The 25,135-nt window shown below is 34.1% G+C and overlaps 1 protein-coding gene across 4 annotated transcripts in view; it reads right to left on the bottom strand.

Annotated features, from left to right (window-relative positions):
- Positions 1-25,135, bottom strand: part of MAP3K7 (mitogen-activated protein kinase kinase kinase 7) — a 61,894-nt gene that overhangs the window by 26,194 nt on the left and 10,565 nt on the right. For 2 of the 4 annotated variants that reach the window (XM_069488961.1, XM_069488958.1), the window contains exons 2-12: positions 21,192-21,302; positions 18,573-18,638; positions 18,022-18,067; positions 16,783-16,921; positions 13,417-13,541; positions 10,995-11,123; positions 9,133-9,263; positions 7,444-7,525; positions 5,065-5,195; positions 4,279-4,408; positions 1,533-1,613 (exon numbers count right to left, since the gene is read on the bottom strand). In XM_069488961.1, the coding sequence (XP_069345062.1) occupies positions 1,533-1,613; positions 4,279-4,408; positions 5,065-5,195; positions 7,444-7,525; positions 9,133-9,263; positions 10,995-11,123; positions 13,417-13,541; positions 16,783-16,921; positions 18,022-18,067; positions 18,573-18,638; positions 21,192-21,302 (1,171 nt within the window). The remainder of the gene's footprint in view (positions 1-1,532; positions 1,614-4,278; positions 4,409-5,064; positions 5,196-7,443; positions 7,526-9,132; positions 9,264-10,994; positions 11,124-13,416; positions 13,542-16,782; positions 16,922-18,021; positions 18,068-18,572; positions 18,639-21,191; positions 21,303-25,135) is intronic. The other 2 variants (XM_069488962.1, XM_069488959.1) reach the window with 1 other exon arrangement.

A 25,135-nucleotide genomic window follows, 5' to 3' on the forward strand; every position in this document is an offset into this window, starting at 1 on the left:
TTGTATAGTATTGGCTATATTACCATATTTATGTTCTTAATGGTTGTCCATAATCACAGCTCAGCACTATGTAAGCTTACACACTGCCACTTCTTTGTCAAAGTATTATTCCCTTATACATACACAGTACCTTTCATCATGGAGGTAAAATGATCCCAAGTACTTTGTTAATTTCTAAAGCAGTCCAGACTCAATGGATAAAAATTACTATATAAAAATGGATTAAGTCTATTCTTTGAATAGCAGTAATAATGTTGTAAAATAAGAAAACCCTTTGATAACCAATGAAAAATTACTCTAATATAAAATAGTTTTGCATAGACACATAAGAATTATATAATTTGTATTTTTGTATACTAGTTCCTAGCCAGTGGAGATGCTCAATAATGGCTTATTTATTTAATAAATACATACTTATTAAATATGTTAATATGTTTAATATGTGAAGCATTGAGCCAGCTACTGCTGATACAATCAATAATAACAACAACAGAATAATCAACAAACCCATGGTCTCTATCCTCACAGAGTTTTCAGTTTAGTAGAGAAGAGCCATTAAGTATTCAACTATAATACAAACACTATGCTAAAAGCATAATCACAGGCAAAGGACAGAGTGCTAAAGAATTCATCCAAATCACACTCATGAATGTGTATGGAAAATATTATATATTTCCTTATTAAGATTTTGGGTAAAGAGGTAGAGGAAATCCTAAAGCAGAGGGATAAATAAATGATAATTTTGATAACACATGTTAACCAATATTGAAGGTCAATATGTCATTTAAGTTTCTATTAAAAATGGTGATTTATATTTATCTATAAAATGATCACTGTAAGAAATAAAATCAGTTTCTCAATTTGAGCCACTAAAGTACCATGTGTAAGTTAGGTATAAAAACATGTAACTTATAATTTATGAGATTTTCTTATATACTACGTAAGAACCAGAATTGACTACTTATTTTACATGATTCTTTGGCAAGATACCCTGCAAAACAGCAAATATCATTTGGTTTTACTTTCTTTTGGTTTTCTAGGTTAAGGCAAAATGGTATTTAGCAACTCTCTTCTCTCAACTTCGTGTTTACTTGCTACCAACAGAAAAAGGCTGGGATAGAAAGCCCAGACAGGGAGCCCAAAAAGTAGTTAGTTGAGGAAGGAGAAGGGCCAAGGACAACAAAAAATTTAAAATAGTTGTTTCCTCTTTCTGCTGGGTGCAAAAATGTTTGGGGTTTAGCTCATGCTCACTTAAAAGATAAGACGAAGCTGCTAAAATTCTGGGTTAGTGTTCTTTTTTGTGAAAAGGTTTACTCTGTCTTCCATTTTTTCCTCATTATTAGAGATCTGAAGTATCTTTTCAAGCCTGTTTCAGAATAAATGTACAGTTTTCAATCTGTCTCCCTAATTACTGCATGCAAGGTATCTATTTTCATGTCCTATAAAAATTGGAGCAAAAAGCATTTTCAAAGTACCAGGGATCATTATTCCAGTTCCACAGCTATTAGACCAATTCAAGTGGTCTATGATACCTGATACGACGATCTCAGGGACATCCAGAATGTTGCCAAATGAAGCGGTTTTACGGTGGCCCCGTTTAGGCTTGGGATAGGCTGCAAAAACACATATATACAGTATACATGCAAACAACCACAAATAGTAACACAGAAAACGATTAACTACAAAAATAGAATAATTTTCAAATAGTTATGTTAATAACATTTCATGCAGAATGGCATGCAGAACTATCTAACTTTTCATCCATGCTTAGAAAAGGTGTGATTAAAAAGCAAACAACTACCAAGATGTTTCACACACTGGTTTTAATTAGCAAGAAAAGAAAGAGGACAGAGACAAAGCTGCAGGGTAATGAGGAAGCTAAATTTCAAGTGTGTTTACAGAAACAGTCTACCTAAGTGAAACCACTGATATGTGATGGGGGGTGGGAGGGATGAAGGAGGGAAGGAAGAGAGGAGTTAAAAAGAAATAAGCTGCCATATGTGTTTTAATTACACAAACACAGTAATACATGTTCAAGTTAGGTGTTTCTTGAAGTGTGCTATAAAGTAAAATTCAATTATTAAATAATCATTATTGAATCAAAGTATGAAATGTATATGCTTTTGTAATTATAAATATCTATAAATATTTCTAGTAAACTGAATATATACTATAGTTTCCAAAGTTTAGGGTACATTTCCACTAAACATGAAGGTCATAGAAAGGCTGGGGAGTATGAATCTTTCCACGTAAGATAATACACTAAAAAATTTAATTTGCATAAAATTCAAACGAAGTACAATAGCATTTGTTCTACATTCAGGCAGAAAGAATAGGATAATTTTAATGTGTGTGGTTATCTTTATTCTAGTGAAATATCATTTCTATAAAGAATAATTATAAACCAGTGCTTGACTAGAAAAATGATACTAGCAAAGACATAAAACTATTATTATAATACTATTTTCTGTTTTAGGGTAGCAATTAGCACTTGGCAGATCTATCTTGAATAATATCCGGGAAGTGAAGAAGGCTCCCCAAAGTGTGAGGGTATGTCCCTGTGAGCAGGGTTCATCTGACACTACACTGAAACAACCATGCACCAAAGAAATATTTGTGACTCATGGAGACCAGAAGGGCTTGTCAGCGGCTGGTGACTTCCACTCGACATGATAGTTTCTGAAGATACAACTGTGGCAGACTGCTAGTCCCCCCCACCAATCTCTATTCTTCCTGTTTCTCTTTGCAACAGACCCAATTTTATTTAGGACTGTAAAGTTCCCAGATAAAAGACCACAGATCCCTCCTTGCCTTGGAGCTATGTGTAGCCACCTGACCACAATACTCTGGCCAATGACATCCATGTGAAAATTGTCAGGAGGGACTTCTGGGAAAGCTCCTTCAAAGAATGTGGATGTCCTTTTGCCCTTCCCCTATTTCTTCCTTCCTGCTGCCTGCAATGTGGAAGTGATGACTAGAACCCTAACAGCCATTCTGGATCACAAGGTAACCTTGAGGATGGAACCCATCCAATAGGGGTTGTTGCACAGAGACAGGAGGAGACCAGTTGCCTAATGATCATGGAGCCTACCTCCAGACTTGTTTTTGTGTGAAAAATAAGGCTTATGTGTTACAGACACTGTTATTTTGGATATTCTGTTATATCTAATGGATTCTAATGCTAGCTGATAAAATCAGTGATCAGGATTAGTTGAAGACTAGTATGACGGTTCATCTTGACAACTTCTTTCTGAAAAGAGCTCCACACACAACGACAATATTCTATTTAGAAAAAAAAAACAAATAAATGAAAAAAAAAAAAAACCCTAAAAAATAAAACTTGGTTAGCTAAGTTAAAAAATATATATGCAAATATACAAGGAAATACATATTTATACACAAATATAGTTAAGAGACTAGAGGTAAATACACCAAAATGTTAAGTGTTTATGTCTGAGTGAGGTAATTTTTCAAGTTTTATTTTTTTGGCTTGTTTACATTTCCACATTTTTCACAACAGAAATGAGTTTACTTTTATAATAAGCTCCCCTCCATCCCTGAGAAAAATCAGAAAAAAACACTCCAAATTAAATTGGCATTACTAAAATGAAACCTAGTTAGACAAGAAGGTTGTCTGTTTACTTAGGACACAAAACATGTAATTGTTATTGTGCTAACCAGTTCTTCCATGATTAATAATGACAAAAAATGGAATGTAAATGCTGGCTTTTTCAAGATCCAACAAAATTATCATTTTTTGTTATACAATTAAAAGAATTACCCACAACCAGCTTAGCTATTTTTGCCACTGGAAGGAAGAAGGAGCAACAGTAAGGCCAAATCCTATTTGGCTCTGGAGTACAATTTTCTGCTGACTTCAAAATAAAATATTTGCTATTGAGTTCAGCACAAAAATCAAATAGAATCACTCAAAATCCCCTAAAGCATTCTAGTTTTGGCAAAATTTCAGTTTCTCACTTAGACTTTCAGCTCATCTTTGAGCAGAAAGAATTACATTTCATAAAATCTACGGTTAGGAAGGTATATTTTATAATGCAAATAATTTTACAACTCATACCTTTCTTATTTAGAATTTGAGATAAATGCATAAAGTATTGCTAGAAGCTTAGAAAAATATATTGTAAACCTACTTCCTGCTTTAAAAAAAATACATAAGGCACAAAAATTTCTGACATCCCCATGGAAACGACTGAAACTACCATGTCAAAGTGGCTTATATACATTTTCACTCTCTTCAGACTTGTGGTTCCTTTTTACCTGTGGTCGCAGCGATTCTAGCTTCTATTTCAGACATGTCAGCACTCATTCTCTTGCCCTCAGACGTTGGGGGTAAGCTCTCCATGCTGCTCCCACGGGAAGCTCCCAAGCTTAAACGTCCAGATTCACTCTGTTAAAATTACAGATCAATCTGAATTACTGAAGTTCTTTTGATTTAGAAATCTTGGGCAGCCTACGAGGAAGATGCCAAGTGGGATTCTTAAGGATCCTGTACTGCTCTGAAGAGGGAAATTTTCAGGAGAGGGAACTACAGGGGTAAGGGACAGCAAGCTGCAGACACGACCTGTCTGTATGAAAAGATCGTCATTACAGTTGGGAGTTAAATGCCCCAATTATTGACCTAAATGTCTCAAGTAAGATGAATAAAATCACTCCTTAAAATATTTTTAAACAAACAATGGCAAGAATATAATAAATATGAACAACATGAAATGACAGATTTATGACAACTCCCTTAACTGGGCAGTGCAGCTGAAACATATCCATTTTACATTTTTAACCATCAACCATTAAAGTTAGGAATTATCATAGGGAGGAAGTTACAGAGTTGGCAAAGGTAGCAATCAATGAAAGGGAAAACAATTTGATAATAAATGGTAAGGAGAATCTCATAATCTCATTATATTTCTAAAGCTCACCTCTCCGCTTCAGGAAGAAGATTAAGGATTCAAATGATAGAAGATGGCAAAAAATTAATTTCAGCTAGTATAATGTTATGACTACTGGTAAGACTATCATTCAATTTTATTTTTAATAACAACAAACCTGTTGCTTTGCCTGATTTTTCAATAATTTTGATTCCAAGCGTTTAATAGTATCATTTGTGGCAGGAACTTGCTCCATATTAGTGTCACTTTTATTACTGGTATTTGTAGAAGCAATGTCCATGAATGAGCCTAGGAAAGAAGGAACATTTATTACTACAGGTTGGTAATAGTACAAATGCTTTATTCAATAACATGTAACTTAAATTGTTTTCTAAACTGGCAATACATAAATAGAAATAAAATAAGACTTTTCAAGCTAATGAAGATACCCCAAAACAAACCCATTTTAAATGAAACTTAAGGATAGCACAAAAAAGGAACCAAGAAGCCTAAATAGTCTTCTAATAGTCAAGAATAACTTAGGATTTTTAGCCTGAGCTAGTAGAACTGAGGGCTACTAAAAAGATGAGGAAGATTATAGGAGGAGTGAGTTTGAAGGAAGTATCAGGAACTCTGTTTGGAAAATGTTAAGTCTGAGTTCCTATTAGAGATAAAGAAAGTAGTTGGATATATGAGTATAGAGTTTGGGTATGGGATGGAGAAAAATACCGGAAAATGGATGGCATATAAAGCTGTAATAGTGGATGGGGTTACCAAGGAAATGAGAGTAGATGCATAAGTGAAGAGGCCAAATGAAGAGGCCCTGGGCACTCTGACATTTATAGGTTGGGGATGTGAGGAATAACTAGCAAAGAACATACTTTTCTGCGAAGCAGAGAAAGGAAAGAGAGAAGGAAGAGGAGGAAGAGAAGGAAGTAATGAAGGGAGTGAGAGAGGAAAGAAGGGGAGGGAAGGAAAGAGGAAGGAAGGAAGAATAGAAATTATCCAAAGTGAAACATAAGAGAAAAGGAGTACTAAAAAAAAAAAAAAAAGAGAAAGAAAGAAAAGTGAGACCAAATGGCTAGAGATGTAGGCTCAGTATGGTATCTTGGAGACCGACTGCAGAAAGTGCTTTAAGAAGGAAAGTGCAATGAACTATTTCAAATGCTGCTGAGAGTCAGAGATGAGAACTGAAAATCATTCCTTAGATTTAGTAACATAGAGGTAACTAGTGACCTTGACAAGAGTAGTGGTATAATGTAAGTCTGAGTGGAGTCAGCACAAGAGAGAAGCTAGAGAATGCAAATACAGACTATATATGCTCTGGGAATGATGCCAGTAGAAAGGCTAAAATTGATGATACGAGAGAGGGGAGAATTTCTGGGAAGGGCAGATGGGATATAATGGACAAGTAAAAAGGTATGCTTTTGGCTAGAAGCATGTCAGCCATAGTAACTGGTAACCAAAGAAAATGCAGAGTAGATGGGCACAGATGCAGGTAGGTGGGTGGATGTAGTGAGGGAAGTTGTGGAAGCTGCCTTCTCGATTACTCCAATTTACTCAAGAGAACAAGGTCAGCTGAGAATGAGGAGTGGAAAGGAGGTGTCTGAAGTTCAAGGAGAACCTAAAATATAAAATTAAGACATCTAGGAGAGAGGAGATGAACTAAAATACAGGACAACTGTCCAGCAGCACTAAATATGCATGTAAGGATGGTACACGTGCTGTCTCCAGCCCCATTCAGCTGCACTGGTACAGGCAAGGAGGAAGCTGAGTGTTGGATTTAATCAGGCTTGTGGTTTAGCCAAGCAAGTTTAGGAGAGGGGCTAGAAAGCTGAAAATTATTCATATTTTACTGAACATTTTCAGTAAAACTGGAATTTTTGAGAATAACTAGTCAAAGAGTAAACTAGCTTAAAATAAAACTATTCTTGAGGTGGGAAAAATAGACCAATAAAAATAAAATTTTAAGTACAGGGTAAATATATGTGTATATGTACACACATACCTTTTAGTTAATTAATAGTGAAATGCTTATAATGCCATTATATTTTGAGAAATACAATATTTCCAATTACAATGTTATTTCTATAAGTTTTTTTTGATGACTACAAACTACATATCCCACTACTACTTCATATTTTAGAAAACAGGGAACTTTTAACTAAACACAGCTTCTTTAAGTAAGAGTATCGAGGAGAAGTAAATCATGAAGAAATATATACATTTTCAATAATTTCTAATACTACTTGATCTAGCATATCCATGTGAAAATTATTTTTCAAATTAAGAATGACATTCACAGCAATACAATATCCAATCTTTTTATGCATAACTGCAAAAATTCGAAGAGTTGGAAGCCGGTCTTCAGTAACTCTTTCATCTGGGTGCTTCATGAAGAATGATGTACCTGGAAACTCAAACTGCAGTCAATCATATGAAATGAAGGAATTAAAATGCAAATGGAGACATCATTCATTGCTTCTTGATTATAATTTCATGGGAATAGATACAAAAAAAAAAATCAAGTTATTACTCTTTCTATCCATCCATTCACCTGTACTGGTGGCAGAGTTGCTCTGTCCTTCATCTGAATACTGACAAGGATACTGTAACGGCTCATCTGCTCCTGGAAAATACTATATATAAAAAAGTAAATCACAGCTTAAAATTACTTTAACACAAATTAAATCCTGCTAAGATTAACCTAAAGAGTATAAATGAATTATTTCCTTGTCATGGGATCTGACTATAGCAAAGATGATGCTTTATTTTCTCTAAGGTACATACTGAATTTGTAGTTGCTTAAGTTTTTGATTTTACAAAGATGACCATACTGCATTTCTTCTTGAATTTCAAGTGTGATCAATGCCATGCACCTACCTAAGAATCTATTTTACATGGAGTCTAGATAGTCTTAAAGAAAACAACAAATATTTCTCTAGAGGAACATATGAAATAGAAGAGTATTATTCCTCATAATTATTTAAAACACATCTATGTTCTTATAGCATTGATGTAAACTTCCAAATTGTTGCAATCGTTGTTAGTCTGACAACTGAGACTGGTATACTAAAGAATAATTGTTGGAACTAATATTTTAAATATCAAGAGGATAGATTATAGATATCTTTCTATAAATTGGTGATAGAATGGTAAAAGTATCAACTGGACCAAAAAATTAGAACTTAAGGGAAAAAAAGGAAATGTATTCCCCTCAAATTAGACAAAGCATGTATAAACACACTCATAATTCAAACAATTCATGTATCACAAAATTTTAAGTTCTCTGACTACGGAGACTAGGTTGTTTTCTTATGTACATACATACCTTTAGGGACTAGAGCTCTATATAACATAGCTGGTATTCAAATATGATGGTAAACTTTAATCAGATTAGGTCAGCCTGCTTTGCCTAAGTAATTTTCAATAGACTGAACAAATTTAATCTTTCATCATTTAGGACATCACTTCATCTATATTTAAGGAGATTACAAGATTCTTTTACTGAACAAACTGTTCTGAAATTCAGGTACTTTCCTAAGTACTTATACTTTTTAAAGCCAAGGTACCACTTGACAGTTTTTGCTAGTATATCAAAAACTAGAGGCCTAAAATATTTTAAATAATTCTAAAAGTGTTTAATTTATAGACTAGAAAAAGTTGGTAATCATTTTTATTCTTCTAAATTAAAATAGTCTATAAATCCTAGAAGTTTAATTTTTTATTGGCATATGAAAACCTGAAAATATGCAACAAAAACTGAATAGTAAAAATCACTCAAATAAATGTGTCTGAGAATGGAATCTCTCTCCTGTCTTATATAAATGATTAAATGCTTGATGAAGATCGGTATAAAAAACCCTAAAATTTAGTTTAGCATGTATTGGAGTCAAATGTACCTAAGTCCTGTGAAGGCTTTAGAGATAATTTAATTCAGTTTCTCTCACATTACAGATGAGGCAACAGGTCCAGAAACAAACATACTTGTTCACTAATGTAAGCAGAAAAGCAAGTCCAGAAACCTAGTCTGGCCTTCTTTCCATTATAAAGAACTAGATTTCCCCCTCAAAATAACATTTCTTCTTGTGATTATATGAGTAATGAATACTCATTCTAATTTAGAAAATACAGAAAGTATAAAGCAGAATATAGTGATAATGTTTCTTTTACTTTAAAATCCCATTAAAACTCAGCATATATTAAATTCCCCTAAATCCAAAGCCCCTCAAAAGAAGGATTATACCCGCATCAAGTGAGTCATTATTTTCACAATTTCCTCCATTGAAGGGCGCTGAGAAGGATCTTTAGACCAACAACGAGTCATCAGGCTCTCAATGGGCTTAGGTAAATTTTTGATCAGTGGTGGTCGAGTACCTATAATTGAAAATTAGAGGGGGGGGGGAACAATGTATTTACCCAAAGAATGGTGCAAGCTTTTTATATGTATTTCCAAAGCAGTATTTATTTTATAGATCCTGTAATTTATGATTTATAATTTAGAGTAATAAAAGTACACTTTTTGTCCTTTAGGTTAACATTTAATTCTATCGATATATATTTTCATAAAGGGGAAACTACATCTTTTAAAAAGTTAAATAAAAATTTTTATAGTACATTATAGTAAGACTGAGAATTAACAATATTTGATTTGTTATAAACACTCTTTTAACAAATAACAATGGCTTAATGTGTTAAGAAAAGTAAAATGGTGGTTTCAGAAAACCTTTCTTGAATTGCATTTTTCAGATTCAATTGCAAATGGGTTTGAAAAATCATCTTCCATATCTAAAAAGGGGTCAACTACAGTGTTATACTCACTGACTACCAAATGACCCTTTTGTGGGGAGGGTCATTTTGCATTTCACAAGCTGAAAACTGCCAACCTTTTGTAATTACCAAACCTGTATTATTATTAGTAAGGTTCCTACTTAAAGAAGTCCTCAAATATAAGGAGATTTTTATAATTTTATCAATTAACAAGTTAGTTCTTTTGCTCCTTATTTCACTGACATTCAATTATTTACTGACAACTGATAGAAAGAAAGCAAACTTTCTTGGTCAATGTTCTAGCATTCTCTACAACACTAAAGGTAGTAACATTAAAGGCAGTACAGGAAACTGGTAAAAATTGCTAAGATTACTTAGATTATGGCACTGTTTGATAAGTCTATGAATGACCTAAATAGCAGGCAGACATTTGTTTTTATCACTTGTGGAATAAGATACAAAAATGTCATTAATCAGAACGATTATAATAATCTGATAGAAGTGAAATAACTGAGAGTGATACTAAAGTTAGGAAGGTTAAATAACTTCATGAAGAGCTTATTTTCCCAAAGCAAATGTGAAGGAACTTTATTAATGGAGAGGATGCATTCTAACATCATATGTGGTTAAAAACATCATTGTTAGAGGTATAAAAGGAACAGGAGGATGCAAGGACATTGACTCCAGAAGTCAATATGACTTATAGGCATTCAAGTCAGAAAGATCTGGATTTGAATCCCAGCTCTTGGGCAAGTTATTTAACCTTTCTAGGTCTCAGTTTCCTAATTGGTAAAATGAGGCAATAGGACTCATTTCATAAAGATGGGTGACAATATAAAAAGAAAGGGCATGAGAAGCACTTTGCGTTTTGCCTATGAGTTTAAGTAACAACTTTTATTCTTTGCTTTCTCTCCTCTGTGAGACCCTTGTCTCCTCAGGAGGAAAAGGCTATTACTCCCCAGTTATCTTAACCATGTGAAAGATTTTATTTATGTATTTATTTAATTTTTTCCACAGTCTAGTCCGATGCTTCTCTATCACTAAGAGAGAGCCAACCTAGACAGCTGGCTCTGGTTGTGCACTGATGGCCTTTCCTAATCAGCACAGCCAGCAAATGTCCTCAGTCCCATGTGAATGCTGGGACTGTTCTCAACCCTGCCCTGCTGGACTTTGGGGCAGGGACAAGGGAAGAGACTGATAATAGGAAAGTACTGTGGTAACAAAGACTATACATTTTAATGTTAGAAATAAATGGTCTCCTTTGGGGAAGGGGACAGGAACAATCTTCCAAATAGAAAACATACAAAGTACATTTAAGAAAAATTTCTTTTCACGAACCATTGTGAACAGCCCACATGATCCGGAAGGCTGGGCCACCAATCTCATCAAAAGGTTTCCGACGCGTTATCACTTCCCAAAGGATAATACCCCAGCTGAAGACGTCACATTTTTCACTGTAATTACTACCTAGAAAAAAAAAGGTAGTATAATCTCAAAACTTTTTTTCTACATGACTTAAAGAAACAACTGCTTCCATAAATTTTAAGAATGGGTATTTTGGATAAAAACAAGAGGCTATCACATGTGGAGCTAAGAAGTTAATCTTTCTGAAGTACTTTAAGTCTTTTCAATAAATACATTTTTAAATAAATTAAGAATCCAGAATACACTAAAAAATCTATTTGGAAAGTCAGTTATTTTCTACCTTTGGATCAAGAGGCACAGGCCTTGTCTTTTATGTTATTTAGACTGATACTTTCTTTGGGGCAGAGTATAAAACATTTATACATTCCTTTCTGTAATATTTTAATCTTAAATTTTCTTCCCATTCTCTGACAGGAAAGCATGACTCTGCTATCAAAGCAAAAGAACTTTCTAATTTCGAGTTGCATTTTTTCCCCCCACATATGGTTAGATAAAATTCTTAATTTTCAAACTTAAACATAAGTTGTGATTAATAAAAATTATAGATAACAGATTTATAGTAAACAGCAAAATTTAGATTATACAGCAAAATTTGTAGGACTACTCAGTTGGTGAGTGAATCCATACAATAAATGGGCAAAAAAACCCCAATCCACCATTAAGAATGAATAGTTTTTATAGTGATAGCTTTACAGGCAAAGTAGTATACTGTAATGTGGCTTACAATGTTACAATCTAATTTAGGATATAGGTGCAGCCAGTTGACGTCTTTCAGAAATGAAGATGTCTACATAGCCTAATAGTCTAAGTTTTGTTGCTCTAGACAATTAACAGTAACTATTACTCTCTTGTATAAACAAATCTTTTGTTCTCCATAATATGCCATTTTAACTCACCAAAAGATTTATTAAATAAGTATATAATTTTAAAACAATGCCAAATATATATATTCTGTATATGATATAGAAGGCATTATTCAATTTTATACAATATAACACTTCATTGTCTACTAATTTTTTAATTGCATTTTAGGGCAGAACAGATCCACTAAAGTGACTAGTTGCACAGCATTTTCTTTTTCTCTGGGTTGGCTAAAAACAAACAAAAAAGTAAAAAACTTTAAACTCATCAAAAATAAAAGACATGAGCCAAAAATCAGGGTCTGATTAATTCAATGTGTCTGAATTTTATGGGCATTCATACTTCCTAACATATAAATCACACACCTTCAATTTAACTTCTCACATTTAAAAGATAATTTGATATTTTTATACAGAAACCAAGTATACAATTTATAGACTGATCTTTTAGGACTTGAGTGAGAAATGGAGGTATAAAAGAAAATAAGAAAGTAAACATGTAAGTTTGCCCTTTACTTCTAGTCTTTACTATCATATTTCTGCCCAATTACTTGCATTCTTTTTAAAGAATGCTCATTTAAATTTTAGGGCTGTCCATTTTTAGTTACTAGGAAACCAATACAAAAGCACTGCTATTCCCGGTATTTATGTTCTACAAAGTCTCCATGAACACTGAACAATTGTTCCTAGGGGAAAATACAGGGTTAGGTTCCTGTGTGCCTTTGGTCACAACATTTTTGTCAACTGATCAATACATAACCTTGTTTCATGTGTGCTTCTGCTTAAAGACACCTTATTTAATATATATTGTTAATTTATTCATATTGAACTCAAGGCCAACAGCACTGTTACTCATGCCTGAATGAAGATTATCTAACACATGTATTTTCTCTGTAAGACATATCACAGCCTTCTTGTACTTAGGCAGTACTATGCTTGGGGGCTATTTTAAACAGCAAAATCACCAACAAAATTCACAAAAATGGGAAAAATATGGCTCTAACCAGATCATAAAGGACACCTGTTTATAGCATGAGAGCTGAAGTAAGAAGGTAGAGTATTGCTTTGTTACATGACCTCAGTTAGGAATGTGTGTTGGATGAATCAAAATTTACCCCACTCCATGCATGCACATTATCTGCAAATAACAGTGAATGTACCACAAGTATTAATTTTGGAGTTACAAATAAAGTTTAGAAAGTAGATAATTTTGCAATTATAGAATCTCTGAACAATGAGGATCAAATGTATATATGCTTGAACCTGCATAGAAGATGACAGACACTGAAACCTTGCCATTAAATTTAGGATATAAGACTAAGTTTATTTAACTCCTTTTTAGACTTCAGTATATACTTCATAATTATGCACTATGCAGAAATAAAACCATGGAAATGGGGAAAATCTGTAAATGCATATTGGATTCACATGGGGTGAGGCAGATTGTCAATCATATCATGCTTTTGCCATTTTACCTTCAAAAACTTCAGGTGCCATCCAAGCAGCACTCCCCTTGTTATTGGTCATGTGTGTCTGAATGTCACAGGCTGTACCAAAATCACAAATTTTTAGAACTGTCCCCCCTGCAACCAGCAGTAAGCTGTTAAAAAAATATATATGTCAAAAGTTACAAGGCCAATACTTGATTCTACAATACAAGAAGAGATATTCGTGGAAATTGAAAGAATTAGGCAAAATAAATGTTACAGTTCAACTTCTGTGAAATGTTATTTGGTCACTATACCAGCCTAATAGTTCAGAGGAATATCAACAAAAATTAACTGACCAAGACTTAGCTTTCTTAGGAAGGCTGCTAGACTCACATTTTCATCTCTCTGTAATCTTTCCTGACAATACTTCTCTCTGTCCAAAATAAAACATGGGGTTCAAAAAACTTCTAGTAAGTCAACATTATGGTGTTCTGAAATGGGGGCTTAATCATCAATGTGTTATTCTAAAAATAATAACATTATATAATTTAATTTAAGAAAATAAAGTTAAATAAACCAACATAGAAGGAAAATGGTCCTTAATTTAAATGTCTTCATTTTGAAGATACTTCTAAAAATGTCAATCCTCAAACCATTTTTGTGTTCAGAATATGTGTGTTTGGGAGGAGTACAAATCCATTATGGTTAAAAGGGACCTAATGAAAGATTTCTACAAAATTTCTGAACTTAAGACTCTGAATTTGGGTGGGAGGGGGTGACAAAAAAAAAAAAAAAAAAAAAAAAAAAAAAAAAGAGAGAGAGAGAGATTCTGACTTTCCTAGATTCCAGATTCCATATTACCTGACTACAATCATCAAGTAACATACTCTTACTTAAAAGGTTTTGCTTTTGATGACAAACAGAAATAGAGATGGGTACTATAATTTGCATAATCACACTGTAGCAATTAATATGCAACAGCAATACATGGGGATTCCTTTTAATTACAAATTTTACAAACTTTTTATATCTGGAGAGATTATTTATAAAATTTGTTCTCTTTTAGTCCAATGTGATTAAGATAAGCCAGAAAACCTACTATTCACATCTCCATACTATGAAAAATATTTTCATAATTCAAATACTACTATTCAGATCTCCGTATTACCAAAAATACTTCCTTGATAATTCAAGAATGCTAAATGCACTCTGTATGTACTTCAACTAAAAAGATTTTCCCCCCATCTCAATGCTTTTGTTCAAACTCTTACACTTTTCACCCAAGAAAATTGTTAAGAATTTTGTAACTGGTTTTATCCTGATACATTTAAGACATCATAATTTTTCTGAATGACTTTTATGATATATTAGTACTCCTTCTACTCACAAGATTTTAATAGTTCACCAGCCTTCACCATGCCATTCAAGGCTCACTGAAATTTGAACTTACATTATCTTTGTAGGCTTACTTTCACTAAGTTAGGACTTAAAATACATTTTAATTTCTGCTGTACCTGTGAATGAACTTGCAAGATAAATAAAATAGGGGCACAAACACAATCAAATACCATATAAAATGCCTCATTAGATAATCAGGTGCTTTCTTTATATGCCATTCTGAGGAACTCTTCCTGATCACAGAATCTATAGATTTTCCACTGACAACAAGATATAGCAGGTATTCATGCATATTCAATTGTGCATAAAAGCATAGCCATGCTAAAGAATTTTCTTTTCCCCAGTATTTTCTGGAAAATCAATTCTAATTCTACATTCCAATTTGTATACTAGGTGCACCAAAGTTGATTTGCAAGATGGATCCAACCAGAAAGGGCCCTAAGAAGAATGAATGACCTAGATGTTAATGGTATTTACTACCAAAAGGAGAATCCCTATCTACAATTGATTTTAGAAGGCTATATCTCGACTAATTAGATTGATTAAATAAACCTAAAATTTATGAGGTATAGTTGGATGGAGATTGGGGATAGTAGTTTAAGCCGTGTAATTAATGCAATACAAAAGATGTTAGAAAATGGAAATGGTTTCCTTTTGTAAGATATTTCTCCATATATTGTTCAATAACTAGCCACTTATTCCAAAGCCAAAACACATCCTAATGTAGAAGAAAAGGGACACTTAGGTGTTGCATCTGATGGTTTCAGGCTCCTCAAGGAAAAGAATGTTTTGTCTGTACCTAACGCATGCCTATATCCTTTAAACCACCGGTCAATTTGTTGCTGGATAAGAGCTATAACTGTCACTAGTTTGCTTTAATAATTCAATTCTGTGTTAATGCGGGGGGTGGGGAAGGAGGATCAAATATCCATAACCAGAGAAAAAAGACATTTTTTCTTCACTAGTTAAGGCAGGTAGCTAAGATAATAGCCTCAGGAGTTGAGTTTAAAAAATGAAAATGTCATGAATCTAGAGCTTAAACATTATTTTACCAGGGACCTGGGGAAATAGAACCAGTTTAAGCCTAGGAGTAGAAATAAGGTACACTCACAAGAACAGCCATTCTAAGAGTTGGAACGCATGTAGAGTGTACCACATTAAACATGAGTGAAAAGTTACACCCAGAAGGGATGTTTTAATGCTTTAAACCAGAATCAACAGAATGGAAAAATTGAAGACGATACTGACTTCTTAGGGGGAACCTCTCACGGAAGACTGATGTGGTGGGGAGGGGGTGGTGTCTGGGAAGATATGTGGGGACTTTTTCACTTTGTCACAGGTGCATAAAGAAAAGAAATTAGAGAGAAAAAGGAACAATACATTTTACATGTGTTTTCTTTAACTGAATATTTATACAACAAAAAACCCAAAACTTTTGCCTTTTAAACTACTTATCTAAGGAATTTACAGGTTTTTTGAAGTCCCAAGGATTCTCATTATGAAGAAATTCAGAATATTCTCAATCTCCACCCAGATGCCAGAAATGCCCTTTTTTTTTTTTTCTCTCTAAAAGGGCGAGTAGTAACAACTCTGCAAATTTTTGTAGAATGTCTACCTGTGGACATTGTGCTAGCTGTTAGGGATACAGGAAGAAACCAGTCAGACTTGTCTCTCTTCTCCAGGAACTGTCTATGAGCAACATTATATATCGCAGGCACAAAATGAGATGTATAGACTAACAGATTCTACAAGTATGCTAATCAAAGGTAGGAGTTATTAAAAATAAAAATCCAACTAAAGACAACATCTAAAATATAAGCTTAGATAAATGACTAAATGATGGTAAGTTAAAAATAAACATTGAGTAAGCCAAAAAGAGAAAGAGAAACTTTTATACAACAATCAGGTTGAATTAGGGAGTGGGTGGGGGAGGTGAAAGAAAGTGAGAAAGTGAGAACAAGACAGAAGGAGGAAGGGGGCAGGGGCGAGGGGTACCATATCATTAGAACTTACTTTGGTGGTTTCAGGTCCCTGTGAATTAGAGCTTTGGGTTGCATGCTGTGAAGATAAGCCACTCCTTGAGAACACTGTAAACACCAACTCATTGCGTGGGCAGCAGTGTAATATGGCAATGGTTCAGCACCATGCAGCACTGCAAAAGAAAGGCACAAACTAAAAAGAACTTTATTGCATATAACAAAAGATACAATGTGAATCCAAGTACTAACAGAACATATGACTGAGTATTTTTCTATATATGCTCCATCAGTCCTGCTTTTAATTCTTTTCTAAATAAAAAAGATGGAAATATCAAATAATTTTGAGTGGATAATTGTCACATAAGTATCTAACATTTAATAGTCTATTAAAATTAATATACATCACTGAACTTTTCTAAGTGATATTGACAGATAAAGTCTTTCACACAGTAATATAAATTATAAGCAGTCTTATGGCACACACTATAATGGAGATGCAGAGAAATAGTACACAAAGAAATAAAATGTGTATCAAGATGTTTATAACTATATTTTCTATAACAGTTAAAAACTAGAAGTAGTTCAACAACAACAAAAAAAATCCAGTGGAGTATTAGATACCCATTAACCATGATGAACACATGGGTGGTAAATATAAGTAAAAGTTTATATAAAATAATGTTAATTAAAAAGCAAGATATGACAATTTTATTTTCTCTACCTGGTGCTGTAAGAAGCAATATACTTATATTTATGGTTAGTATTTTTAGGGTAAAATAGCTTTGTTCTGCAAAGATAACTAAATGATACACAAAGTTTTTTTTCATTGTTATAATTAAAATGTTCTGTGCAGTGAGTTTTCACAATTTTATTTTTTGAAAAGAAAAAATAAAGCACAGTGAAATGGAAGTATGGTTAAAGGGTTTTAAAATGAGGAGGCTCAAAGATAAGGGAAGGCAAAAAGAAAAATTGAAAGTCTGAAGATATTTTAAAATCTATTTTAAAAAGCTAATTTTATTTTGCTTAATGCTTTTAACATAATGAAAAGTACTACCAATTTAAAAAGTTGATATAGACTTCTAAATTTCACATACTAATGTTATAGCATCTTTCTTATCTATTCATGTTTAATCTTTAGCAGATTTCTTTTAATTACGTCCTTGTGAGAGTCTGATGATAAATTGTGAAGAACATTAAATAACTTAGAGTTTATATTAAAAACTTTCAAATTCTTTTAATCTACTAGCATAAAGACAAGTCTAATGACACTCACCATTATATAAAGAGCCCCCTTCAGCATATTCCATCACAAGACACACCTAAAGAAAACGTATGCAAGAAGAATTAACCCCAGAGCTATGGCATCTTAGGACTCTTGAGAAATAATTTAATTCAACCCCTTGATTTTACAGACACATTACAAATCATTTTTTTTGGCCCCTGCTATGTGAATGTTATGAAAGAAAGGAAAAAAATATCTATGACCTAAGATCTTGTCCTCTAGGAGCCCAGTAGGAGTGGAGATATATGTAAAAACACAATCATAAGATCTTTCGGGGCTTTCTTCAGTGCTAATAAGTAGGTGCTGTCACAGGATATCAAAAGCCTCGTAAGAAGATGAAGTTATTTGATAAGACCACCTAAAACAACTCTTATACTGTTTTGCTAAAAGGCTAGAAACAAAATAAATGTATAAAGTACAACTGTTCTTTCAGAAATATATCTAAGACAGCAGATCAAGACAGCTTCCTAAACTACACACTTGTGGACATCTGCCATGTCATTTCTCATAGACAGATAACAACGAAAAAGTGACAGACTTACTGGATTCAAGCAGGCTCCATACAGCTTTACAATATTAGGATGGTTCACACGAGATAACTGCCGAAGCTGTAACAAATTAAGGTTTCTTTTAAAAAGTGGTAACTTTTGAGGTACTGATTTCACAGCATCATTAAAATCTTTTCATTGTACAAAATATTTAAACCACTCAACAATCTATGTAGCAGGCACTGTGGTCATAGGCACTGGAAATACCAAGTGCCTGCCTAGAATGGCATAGAATCCCTGTCCTCCAGCTCACACGGTTTAGTTGGGCAGACAGGTAAATAAATAATTAAAGCAATGTGCAAAGTACTATAACAGGAGTTATAAACAAGGCATGAGAACATGGAATAAGAAGAAATTAACTCTGCTGAGAAATGTTAGGATATCATCCTACAGATGGTACTGAGCGGAGTTATCCAAGCCAGTAGAAGCCATGTTACCACTGTTATCATCATTTCTATAGGTATGACTGAGCAGTCTAGCTACTCTACATGGGTCCCTGGTGGGCACCTGCTAGGTAGGTATTATCATTTCCATTTTAAAGATGAGATCTTAAAGTTAAGGCTCAGAGAGGATTATTAAATCATCCTATAGCTAGGAAGTGGTACAGGTGGGCTTCAACTTTAGTCTACCTTACTTAAAATGTGCACTCTTTCTGTATACTTGCCTCTATTCCATTTTCCATCTCTTGAATTAATTCTCTCCACTCCATTCCCACTGCCATTGCCTTAGTGATTCTAATCTGAACCACTGCAGCAATTACTACAGCCTTCTCCTAGCTGGTCTCCCTACTTTCAGTTTTAATCTTCTCTGATCCAGTGATTCACACTGAGGTCAGTGAGGGGTTTGGCTGTACTCATTCCTCTTGTTCTAGATCTCAAACTTCTATTAATGTATCCCGCCCCCCTCCACCAAACGACTTCTTGCTCTTTCTTCTCTCCCTTCTCTTCTCTTTTCTGCCCTTTCCCCTCTTCTTCCTCTCCTTCTCTATTACTTACATTATGCTGCTGGCTCATATTAAGTCCACGAGGGTCTCTAAACCTTTATCTTATATACCACTAGAAAGCTTTACCTCTCTACAGCCAACATTTGTGGATTGTCAGCCCTAACAGAAGTCACTAGTACATTTATTTACTACATGTGTGTGAAATGAGAAAACAGAACCCATTTTTTGGAAGTTGGAAAGCAAATGACTAGCAATAAGTGATGTAACAGACCTAAAAGAGCCGAATCATAAACTTGCAATAGAAAAACTGAGAAGCAACCAGATATATCTCACAAAACCTCTAAAAGGTTGGGAAGTGGTGGTACTAGCAGGTACCTATGCAAGTGAGCCAATAAATGGAGGGGGGTGGGAGATTGGTTGAAAGTTAAAACCAAAGATTCCTTCTCTGACTGCAAACAGCTTAATGACTATCTCTTACCATCCCAGCAGAAGACTAGAGGTAGATTCTTTAAAGAAGGTGAACAAATAGCATCTGGATTGAGGGACAAACATAAAGGAAGGAATAAGCTCAAAGTAGTTGTCTCTGGGAAGCAGAAAATTAGATGGAAGGAGGTATAGGGGATTGAAGTTTTTTTACTAAGAATTTTTGGAGAACCATTTGCCTCTTTAAATTCCATGCACATATAATCTCGATTTAAAAAAATTTTCCCCAAGCTATTTGACTCATGATTTCTAGTATTTAACACATATGCTATTTCACCCAGCTTTGTGAAACTGCCAATACAACAGTATATGATCAATGACCTTATCTAAACCATAAATAAAAATCATGACTACGGCAAGGCTGAGGCCAAACTCCTTAGAGCATTCTACTAGAGATCGTATTTCTTTATGGTGACATCAAACCATTCATCAGCATTTCTCAACTCATTCGGCCAATTACAAATCACTTCATCATATCAATTAAATCTTCATTTCTACATGTTCAACATTAAAAAAAATCATAAAGTATATACTTTGAAATTATGATTAAATGAAAACAGATATTAATTCAGGTTAATAAGGTTGAGGCCATTTATCCATTGGGCAATGAGGTTAAAGTGATGAAAATACTGATTTAATTAAACACTGTAATCTGATATACAAAATAATACAATGTTAATAAATTAATAAATCTGATAATATGGTAATGCCATGATTATTGAATTTTCCTTCATCAGACTATAAGAGAATAGAGTTGTAAATTTTCACGCTAAATGAGAAAAATCAAATTTGAAATTATTTTTAAAATAACCTCATTTGAGGTTTTAAAAACATTCAGTTAAAATTGAGTAAAATTTCCTTTCTTAATTTTAGATAATGGGAAAGAATACCTTTTCTTTTCTATTTTAAAACTAAAATACTATGCCTTGAAATAGATCTGAATTCCACTAACAAGAGATGAATTCATTTATGTAGTTAAGTCTCTTTTCCCCTGATTTTTAATCCGAATTAAGAGTGTGAATAAAAAAATGTTCCTATGGCTCCATATGGCATTATCTTTGGTTCAACCAGATTGCTGATGTACATGTATACAAAGAAATGACAACTGAGAAACAATCTTTTTCATATTAAATTCACAGAGTATCTTAGGTGAAGAACTAGACAACAGAAAGGTCATCTCAACTTACCTCTACAATAAAAGCTTTCCTCTCAGATTCACTTTCTATTTGTTTAATAGCAACATCTTTTGCTCTCCATTTAGCTTTGCAAACTACTCCAAAGGCTCCTCTTCCGACAACCTGAATTAAAAAAAAAAAAAATCTACAATAATCAGAATCAAATGGCTCCTGCCCAATATATAACATTGAAGCCAATCTTTAAGACTTATAAAAAGATTTTAGAAATCATCAATATCTGGACTTGCCACCAAGCAAGTATGAATTGTCATTAAAGTGAGGAGATAATGAAATGCACACTTGTCTCTATCTTTGAAAGTTTATGGTCTAGACACTCCGCCCCCCCCCCCCCCCCCCCCCCGCGCACCCCCGTAAAAACAAAAACAGCAAAAAACAAACAAAAACCATGGAAGCATAAATAATGTAAAGCAATTTGTTAAATGCAGAAAAAAATTTAAAACAAGCAAGATGAATGAGAAAACAGAAGATGGTTTCGAAAAATAAAAATAAAAAAGCAAGAACGTATGATAAATATGAATATTTTAAGATATCATATTTAAGAAGTTAAAAAATAGCTTTTAAATAATTCAAAAGGGATAGGGGAGAAAGGATATAAATATAAATATTAAAAGATTGGCGATGATGAAGGCTAGACAAAATGTATTATCTACTCAATAAAAGCAACAATAAAACAAAAATAAAAACAAACAATAGTTTTTGATACCTGTTAGAACAAAATCATTAGATTTTATCATTGCAGAGGACCTTAGTTAAGTGTCATCTACTTCAGTCTCTCAACTTCCAATGTGTCTAAGCAGTCTGTGTCAAGGCCTTTTTCCTAAGTGAAAACTCTACCTTCCTATACCACAATTTTATGTACTTTCTATATAGTAGGCACTGGAATAATGCTTTATATACATTACCTAATTTATATAGCCCTAGGAGACAGGTACTAATGCCATCCTCATTTTCAGGATGAAGCACTTAGCTTTCAATAAATAAACTAACTTGCCCAAAGCTATATAGCTAGCCAGTAGTAAAGTGCAGTTTGATGACAGGTAATCTAACATTAGAATGCTAATGATCCTAATTTGTAACATACATAGAGCCCTTCATATATCAGAGACTAGAACTTATATGTCTTCCCTTGGAGGAAACTTAACTTTAGACAAGCTTACATGAACAAATTCCTGACACAAAACTCTTCTAATAACAAAGCTGACTATAGCTAAGCTGATCAAATAATTTATTATCTATGTTAGGACACTCTGTAGAGTACAAAGGGGGTACTAATAATAACTGTATCAGGACAGTGGTTGTAAACTGGGATGTATGGCCCCTCCAGCTATAGCTCAAACTCTTCCACAAATCACATAAAGTAATATGAACATTTCTCATATTGCTCAATGTATAAAGTCACACAAATGGTTAACATTTTTGGAATGTTTACCACAGGCCAGGTATCATTCTATGTGCTTTTCATGCACTAACACATTTAATCCTCCCCCATTTTAAAGGTAGGCAAATGGAGTCTCATGTCCAAGATCACAGAGTCAGAAAGTATTCAGAGAAGCCAGAATTTGAAGCCTAGAGCATGTAATGACCAATATATTCTATATTCAGCTTCTGTCATTGACTTAAAGGAAATAGGGCTGTCTCTAGGCAAAATTGCAAAGTAGGTCAACATCTCTGGTAGCTAGTCTTTCCTTTGCTAACTTTTTCTTTTACCCTTCCAGAAGTTTAGGCTTTTACTCTCCTTCACATCTCTCATAAGAGAAAGGAACCAACATCAGTCATTTGCACTTGCCACCCAGTTACTTTACCATGAATGGGTATTGGCTACCAGGTACCATTAGAATAATGGAAAGAGCACATCCAGGCTCCGGAACCCAATAGATTTGAGTTTGAATGTAGGGCTCTGTCTATCTGTTAGCTCTTAATGCTGGACAAGTCTATGTTTCTGTTTTCTCAACAGTAAAATCGAGTTACTCACATTTCTCTTACTGAGTATAAATAGGGTTCACAAGTTAAAATCAGGTATTTCCTTAAATATTAAAAAAGAACAATAAGTGCTTGGAGTTGGGTATGAATCAGTGTAAGGAGCTATAATACTTCTCTCACAACTAAGATGAATACAAACAAATCCTAAAAGAAATTTCAACTTTATGGCAACATTAGACTAAAAAGATATACATAGAGACCAGCCTATCTATTGATATTACTATTAACTATGAAACAATTATTATAAAGTCATTTAATATAGTCTTCAATCATGTATTTATAAATGTATCAAAGAAATGGGTATGCAATAGGACTCCCCTTGTTTCATTTTTCTATTAAGTAATGTCCACACAGGGATTCTAAACATTATATTTGTGGATCAATCATGCACTTGTCACAAAAATTCATATGACTATTTGTGATCCACAAGTGCCACCTAGTGATGAGATGATAGCTAACTCTGAGCTATTAATTTAAAAAATGTGGCCAAATGAGGGCATGATAAACTTTCTGTTTTGCTTGAGAAAGCAATTTTTCAGAACACACTGAAATACAAAATAGGCACATTCCTGTTAGATGAGAGCCCATGGCCTCAAGAAGCCTCTACTCTCATCAGGGCCATAAAATCTTTCACATGCATGGCAAAACAACAGGATCTAAAATGACAACAAAGAAAGGCTAAGATGTCCAAAGTTGTATACACAAATCGAAATCGATGATAGAGTAACTGTTGTGAATTCAAAGGAGTGAAATTATAAGCACAGAATCAATGTTTAAAGAATTAAATTTCTGTGTATCAGAAAATGACTTTCAATTCTTTTCAAATGGCATAAATGTAAAGATATTAGAGGTGAGAAGAAAAAAATGTATAAAGAATGGACCCCTGTTTTCATGGGATAAACGTGAGGTAGAAAAGAAATTCAAAACTAAATAGTACTTTTTAATTTTTTAAACACTTACTAGCTGGAGACCCAAAGGTTAGAGTCCATGATGGAGACTTAAGAACTCCCCATTACCTCTTTCCAGAATAGGCTTAGGAATTCAAAGGCAAAAAGGACTTACAGCTTCCACTTCTCACTTAGATCCCCGGGAGCAAGAAGCCTCACAGAATGTGCTTTGCAAACATGAGAAGCTACAAAGGAGTAAGAACAGTGGCAAGGGAGATGGGCAGAGGGAGGCTCTCCCTAAGGCTCCCTCAGCCCTAGCAGGACGTGGAAGTGATACAGAAAAACTCTTGCCAGGAGGAAAGCAAGGTAAATGAAAATTAAAGATCCTCTGACTGCAGGAAGGAAGCTACTGCAGCACAGTGCTGGGACTGTATCAGAGGCTGTGGGATGGTGGCCAGCTCGAATACAGGCGGCTTAATTAAGAATACAGCTGACTTTCAAGAGGATCAATGAAAGCCAAGGGAAAGGCCTTGTCAGCAAGCAGGAGAAATGAGTAAGGTTTTCTGCCTTCAAGGGGTGCAAGTGAGGCTTTATGCTAAAAGAATGATGAACTTCATTTGTTTACTCCTTAAACCAATATTTCTTGAGTGCCTACTACATCCAGCTCCCGTTTGGGATATCAGAAATACAGCAGTAAATAAAACAAAGGCTCTGATCTACATGGAATGCACTTTCTAGTGTGCGTGGAGGGAAGTGGGAAGGAGAAAAGAGAATTGATACACAGACAAAAAGATAAATAAGAAAATATCAGACTGTAAAAAAATGCCACATAGAGAACAAAAAAATAGGATGCTATAAAAAAGAGATTAGTGGCAGCTCCAGACTATGTAGTATAGAAAGACCATCTGAGCAGGTTTTGAACCTGATATTTGAATGGCACGAGGCAGCAACCAAAGATCAGGGAGAAGAAACAACTAATGTAAAGGCCCTAAAGAAAAAAAAATCATTCCCTTATTCAACAATATTTGAACCCCCATCTATGGGCTACATGCCAATCTTGGCAATGAA

The sequence above is a fragment of the Eulemur rufifrons genome, chromosome 15 (assembly GCF_041146395.1).
Source record: "Eulemur rufifrons isolate Redbay chromosome 15, OSU_ERuf_1, whole genome shotgun sequence".
NCBI lineage: Eukaryota > Metazoa > Chordata > Mammalia > Primates > Lemuridae > Eulemur > Eulemur rufifrons.